This window comes from Anoplopoma fimbria, chromosome 15, assembly GCF_027596085.1.
Source record: "Anoplopoma fimbria isolate UVic2021 breed Golden Eagle Sablefish chromosome 15, Afim_UVic_2022, whole genome shotgun sequence".
In the NCBI taxonomy this organism is placed as follows: Eukaryota; Metazoa; Chordata; class Actinopteri; order Perciformes; family Anoplopomatidae; genus Anoplopoma; species Anoplopoma fimbria.
Window position 1 is genome coordinate 854623 of NC_072463.1, and position 10069 is coordinate 864691.

Below are 10069 nucleotides of genomic sequence, written 5' to 3' on the forward strand. Positions count from 1 at the left end.
TTTACCTTTGAACTCATTGTGCATCATCAGTGCTACAAAATAAGGTTATACATGTATTTAAAATGTAGAACCTGACTTATGTGCTGTGTTCTATATATAAAGATATCAACTAAATATATAGTGTCAAAGAAAACAGCTGAATGTAGCAAACGAGCTGGAAATTCCCACGGCTGGCATCATCAAAATGTCATATTTGATAAACTAACACCTTGATATATTTATCATGCTAGGTTAAAAACAGTCATAGGGAATAAAAACAGATTAACAAGTCAACTAGGCTAGGCTTAAGTTTATCACCTAGTTTATGAGAGCTTTTGACTCCAGTGATGGTTAAGGTCATTTTAAATGACATGTTCAAATGCATGAAGTAGCTCATTAATTCATTATAATCAACAATTAATGTCAAGCTAATTATTTAAAATGCAAGATGCCATTTTTAGTTCTAATCTATGGTCTGTGTCTGTCTGGTTTTTTTGTTACAATATAAAGTTGTGTTGTTGTAAAATGAACAGTATCACACTTACCAGATGCTTTCCAAGGAGAAGAACAAATATGAAAAAAAGCAAAATAAGAACCAAAATCATAAAACACACGGAACATAAATGACTGTCAGAAGTAGATAAAAAGAAAAATGTCAGAAGTGGAGCTTTTAAAGCAGATTAACATGAAGATTTACCTTCACTGAGCTGACAAATGATGAAAAACAGCTTCAGACATCCACAAACATTTATCTATTCAATATGACATCTCCACCAATGATTTAGTCTGAATCAAATGTTACACAAGAAAGAGATGGGACGAGAACAATTCTTTTTTAAAACAACAGTTTTTATATAAAACAGTGAAACTGTATAACAGAAATCAAGTTATAACTTTTTCACAGAAGAAGTTGCCCAGAGAGATGAACTTTGTAAATTGTTAGAGTTACAGCACGACTTAACTTTTTTCACGTGCACAAGTTAGTAGACACATCCGACATTATGCTTTTTACTGTAATGGTTAAGACTTCAGAGGCAAGTACGTGATGGCTCTAAAATTGCAAAAAGAAAACTTATGTTTGTCAGCATTGATGATTTATCAAGGTGTTTACATTTTAGAAATCGCTGCATTTACTAAAAGCAGAAGAACAATATTCTTTCTTTAGTTTCATTCATTATAAAAACAAGTTAAAACACTTTAAAATGTAAAAAAACAAAAACCTTCACACTTCTATGATACAGAACATTTAAGATAATTTAAGATTATTACAATAACAAATCTTAATCCACACTTTGAAACAAACTGCAGGCTGACTTCTGTCTCCATCACCACTTGAATCTTTTGAGTGTTTTTGGTTTTCCTGAATGGACGAAAAGATCAGTCATGAAAGACAAAATAAGATTATTTTGGGTTTTTTAAAAGTAAAATATGGTGGATGCTGAGTTGGCCTTCAGAGAAAAAGCAATTTGAGCTTAGAAAAATCAATCCTGGTAAATGTTTTATTGCCAAAATATATATATATATGGACATGACATTTAGGACAGACATTCATGGTCTATGAAAACGTGGCTTGTTAACATGCTAACAGCAGAAAACAGTACGAACAACTGTAGCAAGTGTACAAGTACAAGTTTTTAGGTTGCGTACCTTCAGGAGCAAAGTCCAGTGTGGTGAGACACTTGATCTGAGTCGCCGTTGTGGCTTCTTCCCACAAGTCACCTGACGAGAAGAGTTTCAGAATGTGAAGATTAATATTTTTACAAAACATTCCAGCTTCCCTTCACCAAACTGCAGGAGAGTCTTTCAATGTTATTCACAACATTTCAGCATCAAACAAAAAAAAGCAAAAAACAGAACTCAACCTCTTTTGTCTAATTTGCATTGAGTTGTAATAAACTTCTGCTGTGGGTGTAAATTCTATTCTTATTTTCTAATAATTCATCTCTCATTCTCTAAAGTTTTAGAGATTAAAAATGAAGGTTGTAGGAGGGATTTACCTGAGATGTGCACATTCTCATTGGTTCTGGCTTTGAGAGACGGTTTATTGGTTCTGGTGTAACTTGAGGAGTGGGGGGGTCCGGCCACGTTACTCGTGAAATCCACCTCCACCTGCCGATGACGCCGGGACTTGGAGGCCTGAGAGACGCAGAAACACGTAGATTAAAAAGCATAATACACATTTTCAAGAAATCTTATATTAAAGAAAATCTTAATACAAAATAAGACAAACCTCTGCTGCCTCTCCGTACGCCTTTGATTTGATGGAGGCGAGACGCTGGGCTCTTTTGGAGCACTGAGAACACAAAACAGCCAGTTAGTCAACAGCGCCACCCTCTGGACAAAGTTATTATTACAACTGAGGGACTTCACTTCAGTTGAGTATTTAATATCCTGAAAAGCTAACTCACCTCCTGCTGAGATGACGTCCCCTCACCGCTGTCTTCATCTTCATCTTCATCAGGACGACTCTGAAAAGACACATCATCACATCAACAGCGGAAAAAATACCAAAATGTAATGACAATCAAACGTTTAAAGCATTGAGAAATAACCACATTATCTCTTGTAGTTCCCAAACTTGGGGATTGAATTGAACAAACACCTGTAGAGAGATCTTACCTTCCTTTGCTGCCACTTGTAGAAATCCACCACAGTGCTGCGTAGCTGCGGGACCAGGTCTCTACGGATCAGGCTGATGGAGGAACCCGGCTGCTCTGAGGCCGCAGAGACAGAAGTCTTCAGCTTCCCGTAGAGCTCATCAATGTTGGACAATTCCTGCAAAAAAAGACAAACACAACATGCTTAACTTAATACTTTTAATAATCTGCTTCTTAAAGTGTAGAGTCAAGTTCTCTGCTCACCTCCAGCAGCTCCATGTTGATGAGCTCCTGTGGACGAGACGGTCGCTCCATGAACTCCTCACACAGCTTCAAGCCCTCCACCTTCCTCTTCTTCTTGAAGACAAGCTGGCAGGAGAGGAAGAGGAGGAAGAAAGAAAAGAGAAGCACAAAGAGGAGAGAGGGGAATAAGTGATTTTGACAGCTAAATCACTTGTCTATGCGTTTGTGTTTAAAGTAAATATTCATTGCGAGATGAGTTGATGCAGGTAGGCAGCTCACCATAGTGGGCATGGCGGTGAAGCTGAAAGCTTTGCGGGACAACAGCTGTCGGAGGATGTAAACGACGTCGTGGTGCTGAGCGTCCATGGAGTCCTTTTCAAACTTCTTCACGTCCTCCCAGTCCTTCAGCGCCAGATGGATCTGCAGCCAAAAACACAACGAGAACTTTAATTATAGTGTGTTTCAGATTAATGCATGGCCGACCCTCTGGAGACTGTGTGTTGTGTTCCTGACCTGCTCTGGTGGAGAGGTGATCTGACAGTGATACAAGCTGTACAGCAGGTAAAGTCCTCCCACTCTGATCTGGAAGCTGTACGGAGGCAAGAAGAAGCTGTAGGCGGTGTCCAGAATCAGACGGCTGAACGCTCGCCTCTCTTTGTGGTTCACAGTGCCGCTGCAACACAACAACATGTGACACACTGTGTTTAATGAGGGAAGTCTCTTCACACTCCGCCACACTCTTACATTACTGATTAAAACATTTAGCAGCTTTAGCAGCAACAACATTGAAGTGATAACACATTAATTATTATAATCCAAAATATAATATAGATATGAGCCTGTAATGGGCCATCTTGCATAATAAATACTTTTACTTTTAGTATTTTAAGTATATTTTAATGCTAATACTTTTGTACTTTACTTGAATTCAGGACTTTTACTTGTAATAGAGTATTGCTATATTTTTTTGAGCTGTGTATATATATAAATATATTTATTTATATATATATTTATATATGTATGTATATATACACATACATATACACATACATATATATATATATACATACATATAAACATTTATATATAAATATATATATACACACACATGTGTATATATATACACACATACATATATATACATATTTATACATACACATATATATGTATATATATATATATATATATATATATAATAAATATATATATAAATATATATATAAATAAATATATATATATAAATAAATATATATATAATATAAATAAATAAATATATATATATAATAACTATATAGAGAACCTATATGCTGCCAGGGAGCCTGTACATTTCAAGTGTTATCTTTATTCATAATAATACATCATCATATTTGTTGGTTATGTTTTGTATAATAATATTCTAAAAAACTATTCCCCTCTCAGATGTAGGAACAGAAGCAGAACGTAAAGGAGAGAACACTGTGAGTGAATAACTGTGAGTCTGAGCATAGAGAACCCTGTGAGTGAATAACTGTGAGTCTGAGCATAGAGAACCCTGTGAGTGAATAACTGGGAGTCTGAGCATAGAGAACACTGTGAGTGAATAACTGAGTCTGAGCATAGAGAACCCTGTGAGTGAATAACTGAGTCTGAGCATAGAGAACCCTGTGAGTGAATAACTGTGAGTGAATAACTGGGAGCATAGAGAACCCTGTGAGTGAATAACTGGGAGCATAGAGAACCCTGAACGCACTAGAAGACCTGAGAGAACCGCATGTCCCTCCACGCCTGAGAGAACGCCTGGTAGCGGACGGACTCGGTGGTCTGCAGGCGGCTGAGCAGCTCCACGCAGTCCGCCTTCACCTGCTGCCGACAGAAGTCCATCCCGCGGCCCTGTAGACCAGTAACACCAGTAACACCAGCTAGAACCAGTGAAGAGGGTCGTTAACAGACGCGACCATCATGTAAACACGGCGCACAAACGACCGGCGACGGGTTAGCGCGTCATCAGTACGCGACGTCTGCCGCTGCCGACGTGATGCCTTCAAGGACCGTCGGGAAGTAAAAGTATTTTATACACACACGGTAATATTTTATGATATATATATATATAAAATATATATATAACACCAGTAATACACATAGAACCAGTGTTGGAGTTTTTAATAATATATACTGATTTGATTGGTTCAGTGATATAAACATATACACACAATATAATATACACTTCTACATATACCACATGACAGATGTGCAATTTTTAATAATATATACTGATTTATTTTTTCTGCTTTAAATATAATATTTAAGTTATTTTCTGTCTTTATATAATACGCGATATCTCATCATCTACATATTATTCAAGACGGGATAAAAGTATCTTATACATTACACTGTGCAATATTTTGATAATAGTTTTATTATATAATATTTTAAGTTATTGTTGATTTTCTACTGTTTTTTATTGCTTATTTATAATACTTGTTTTTTTTTATTATTTTTGATTTGTTCTTTCTTCTACTATGTCTCTTGTGTGCACTTTACAGATGCTGCTGTATATGTGCAATTATTATCTTATCTTATCTGTCTGTAAATATAATATTTCAGTTATTGTTGTTTTTCTACTGTTTCTTATTGCTTATTTATAATACTTGGTTTTTTTTTGTTTTTTTATTTTTATCTTGTCTTTCTTCTACTATGTCTCTTGTGTGCACTTTACCCTCTGCTGCTGTATATAAAGGATTATCTTATCTTATCTCATCTCATTTAATCAGAATCCTAAAGTGTTTCCATAACCCGGATCCTGATTCCTGCCCCTGAACGCACCAACCCGGAAGTGCGTGGGCCACGTCCTGCGGAAGTAAACAAGCCTCTGTGACGTGGAACCGCAGACCGTCACCAGCTCAGCCGGACGAACTGGACCAACTGGGACCAAACGTACTGGTTCTCCAGCCCCGCCAGTGTCTCCAGCCTCTCTGTCGGTGTCGGTCGTGTGCCCGTTAACGGACCCCCGCTCAGGACCCCCGGGATTCACCCTCTCGGGACCCCGTAGAAACAAGATGGCGGCCGCGGACAGCAGGCCGTTCGCCGGGCTGTCGGACGTGTCGGTGCCGGAGGACGTCCCGGTGGAGGGGGACATCTCGGTGCCGCTCGGCTCCTCCGCCGGGCGGGACGACGAGTTCTCCACGCTGGACGAGCCTGTGCGGGAGACGGTGCTGCGGGACCTGCGGGCCGTGGGGAAGAAGTTCGTGCACGTGCTGTACCCGCAGCGCAGCGCGGCCCTGCTGCGGGACTGGGACCTGTGGGGCCCGCTGCTGCTCTGCGTGGCGCTGGCGCTGCTGCTGCAGGGGGGCCGCAGACACGGAGGAGACACAGGGGGGCCCGCAGTTCGCTGAGGTACACACACGGACATACACGTACATATATATATATATATATATATATATATATACTGCTATATACACACACATATTGATCATATTTATACTTGTTGAATACACTTCCTGTAAGTCGCTTTGGATAAAAGCGACTGCTAAATGACTGTAATGTAATGTAATATATATATATATATATATATATATATATATATATATATATATATATATATATATATATATATAAGTATATGTATATATATATATATATATATATATACTATATATACTATATACACATACATATACTATATATATATATATACATATATATATATATATATAAGTATATGTACTGCTATATACACATACTTATACTTATATATATATATATATATATATATATATATATATATATATATATATATATATATATATATATATTTATATATATATATATGTATATACATATACTATAAAATATATATAGTATATATATATAGTACATATACTATACTATATATATATATATATACATATATATAAGTATATGTACTGCTATATACATATACATATATTAAATACATATTTATATACATATTTATAAATATATATACTGCTATATACACATACATATACTTATACTTATGTATATAAATACATATTTATACTTATATATACATATAAATATATATAAGTATATGTACTATATACACATACATATTTAAACTTTTATATATATATATATATATATATATACTGCATATATACACATATATATATATAAACTATATATACTGCTATATACATATACATATATATATATATAAATACATATTTATACACATATTTATATATATATATATATACATATAATATATATATATATATGTACTGCTATATACACATATATACTTATATATATATATATATATATATATATATATATATATATATATATATATATATACTATATATATATATATATAGCAGTATATATACTTATAAATATGTATTTATATATTTATTAAGTGTTTATATTTTTCTGTAACTGCAGTAATATTTTAAAAGTGAAATGTACATTTAAGGTTATCAACAAATTATAAGTAACATTAGTAACTTTCATCAGGCTAAAGGTTGCTAATTTAACTACTTTATGTTTAATATACTATTGGGAAAGACTTGATTACCACCTGGGTAAAATACAATACAGTAGATATTTGTCCCTGGAGCTCTACATTCACTGTCAGTGTTTGTTTTCTTTGTTTATTTTGTAATTGAATTAACTGCAGATTTAATCAGGAAGAAACACCACTAATATAAACTAAGGTGTGTCCTGCTTAGAGCTTATGACTATTTACTTTAATAGTTATTAATCTGTCTCTTTGGTTTTTTAAATATGAGAATGCAGTGGGAAAGTACAACAGTTTCTAAGCTTAAGATAACATCTTCAGATTGCTTTGTTTGTTCGACCAACAGCCCAGAGTCCAAAGGTTTTCCGTTTATTACTGCATAAGAAACAAATCCTCCACAGTTCAGAAGCAGGACCTGAAGGAGGTTTTGCATTTCCTCTCAAAATGCAAACTTAAAGTTACTCCATGATTTAAATTGTTGCATATATTCCTTATATAATGCATTACCTCTCTCCTCTGACTCCTCACCTACATGTTTTTTTTCCCCGTGCAGGTCTTCGTCATCGTCTGGTTCGGGTCCCTCATCATCACCCTCAACTCCAAGCTGCTGGGCGGCACCATCTCCTTCTTCCAGAGCCTCTGCGTGTTGGGATACTGCATCATGCCTCTGACGGTGGCCATGGCCGTGTGCCGGATCGTCCTGGTCGCCGGCTCGGGGACGGTCAGCTTCGCCGTGCGGCTGGTGGTGGTGACGGCGTCATTCGGCTGGTCCACCTTCGCCTCCACGGCCTTCCTCGCCGACAGCCAGCCGGCCAACCGCAAGGCGCTGGTGGTGTACCCGGTGTTCCTCTTCTACTTCGTGATCGGGTGGATTGTCCTGACGTTCTCGCCGTCAGAGTAGAAGAGAAAACAAAAGGAAGTGTTTGTTCAATGGACAGAAGATGAGGGAGGTTTTTTTTGTGGAGTGAAAGAACTCAAACAGACACCGGTTTCTGCCTTGGAACGAAGACGAGTGACTACTGAAGTGACTGAGTGTTTTTGATGAAGCATTCAGACTCATGGGGGAAAAAAGAATCCCTTTCAGGCAAAGCAACGGCTCCTACTCAGATCCAAGAAGTCCGGTGGTCGCTGTGCTGCAGATGGAGGGTTAAGAAGCTGATGAATATGTCCACATTTATGAGCTTTGTAAAACTAAAGTCCATAGGCTTGTATATAAAAAATGCTCTATGAATGTTGGAACTAACAGGGCTTTGGTTATTATTATTATTATTATTATTTTCCTCCTGGTCTCTCTGGGTGTGTTGGTAACTAATAAACATCCTCAGCTTTCATTTCCACACTACATTCTTTACTTTTAATCATTTAGTAGATGCTTTTATGCAGCTAAATGTAGTTCTACGTCTACTTGTCCTTATCCAGCATATTTCTTTTAGTATTTTGGTTTGTGTTTTTGTCTTTTATTTGACGGATGACTGGTGTTGACATGCAACAAAGTTCTCCCGCCAGACTTGGGTAGGGAACCGAGAGAGCTCTCTACAGCCAGTTAGCTTAGCTTAGCATAAACGGGGGAAACAGCAAGTCTGGCTCTGTTCGCCTGTAACAAAATCCACCTATCTAAATCTCTAAATAATTAACACCTTATGTGTTCTTTTGAAAGTGTTGAAACAAAACTTCTTCTTTACATTTTATGAGGGGTTAATCACCAGAAGGTGTGGATACTGGGAGCATTCTTACGGCAAGGAAGGGAATAAATGCATATCCAAAAATGTCAAACTTTTTCTTTAAGGGCTGGACACTTTGACCAGGTGTGCGTGTGTTCTGTTTAAACTTCACTGTGGGTCTGCACAGGTGGACGTGTTGACATATGTAGGTTGGTGGGTAACGTCTTTTGCACACATTGGCAGAGGGTGAATTTTATCAGCAAATAGATGCAGAGACAAAAGTTTGGATTTAATACGTGAAAACATAGTAACTCAATCTGATTATCAGGTTATTTCCTCCTAAACACAGTCATGTCTTCTGTTCTTTCTGCGTTGTGTTCACGCGCAACTTTCATTTTTTTTATTAATTGTTACAATAGTCAGCTGTTTGTCTGTGCTGGTTCTTTGGTTTGTGTGGGTCATTAAATTGTGGGAGATTTGAAAATAAACTGAAGTCTCTTGGCTGCAGAAACTGCAAAGTATGGTTAAAGAAGTCAAGTTTAGAGGAGAAGATTTAGGAGAGTTATGAGATGCATTTTTAAACACAGACTCGATTAGTTTGTGTCTTTTTCCGGTAGATAACTGACAAACTGAACCAACAACAAATGTCTCAACCGGTTTTAGCTGACAGTCCCTCAGAGTTAAAGAGCGAGAGCTTCTTAACTGAACCACCCGTTTACATGGACGTTAAACAATCCTACAGGAGAAATGATTTGTGTATGAACAAGAAAAAGGAAAACAATGTGTGTGTGGTGGTTTAAAGTGAGGGATGATGACTTTAATGCTCACTGCAGAAGTAAGACAGCATGCTGGGAAATGTAGGAAATCACTGACTGATTTAAAGGCCAATGCAGCAGTTTGAGGAAAGTGGGATCAAAAAATTGTAACACTTCATTATAGAAAATAATTGTAAATGTCAAAGTAATGTGAAATCTCACTCTGCTTCTCCTGTCTGATGCTTCCTGTTCAGGTTGATTTTTCCAACTTCTACTAACCTTCCCTAATGACCTTTGACCCCTGCTCTGTCGACAGGTTAACCTGTTCTTTATGTTCTCGCAAATCCCTGG

General features: G+C 37.0%; 2 protein-coding genes across 2 annotated transcripts in view; one reads left to right on the plus strand and one right to left on the minus strand.

Moving 5' to 3' along the window:
* Nucleotides 1-818: 818 nt before the first annotated feature.
* snapc1b (small nuclear RNA activating complex, polypeptide 1b) lies at nt 819-4795 on the minus strand. Its single transcript, XM_054614371.1, has 10 exons — nt 4549-4795; nt 3333-3492; nt 3099-3239; nt 2841-2945; nt 2599-2754; nt 2388-2447; nt 2210-2272; nt 1977-2115; nt 1627-1698; nt 819-1339 (listed from the first exon to the last, which is right to left on the minus strand). Exons 1-10 carry the CDS (start codon nt 4677-4679, stop codon nt 1305-1307), a joined length of 1062 nt encoding a protein of 353 aa, XP_054470346.1. The 5' UTR covers nt 4680-4795; the 3' UTR covers nt 819-1304.
* A 972-nt stretch (nt 4796-5767) lies between these two features.
* Nucleotides 5768-10069, plus strand: part of yipf6 (Yip1 domain family, member 6) — a 4379-nt gene continuing 77 nt past the window's right edge. Inside the window, 3 exon segments of the mRNA XM_054614091.1 lie at nt 5768-6138; nt 6140-6191; nt 7856-10069. The exon segment at nt 7856-10069 is cut by the window's right edge and continues 77 nt beyond it. Of these exon segments, the coding sequence (XP_054470066.1) occupies nt 5855-6138; nt 6140-6191; nt 7856-8203 (684 nt within the window). The 5' untranslated portion in view covers nt 5768-5854 and the 3' untranslated portion in view covers nt 8204-10069.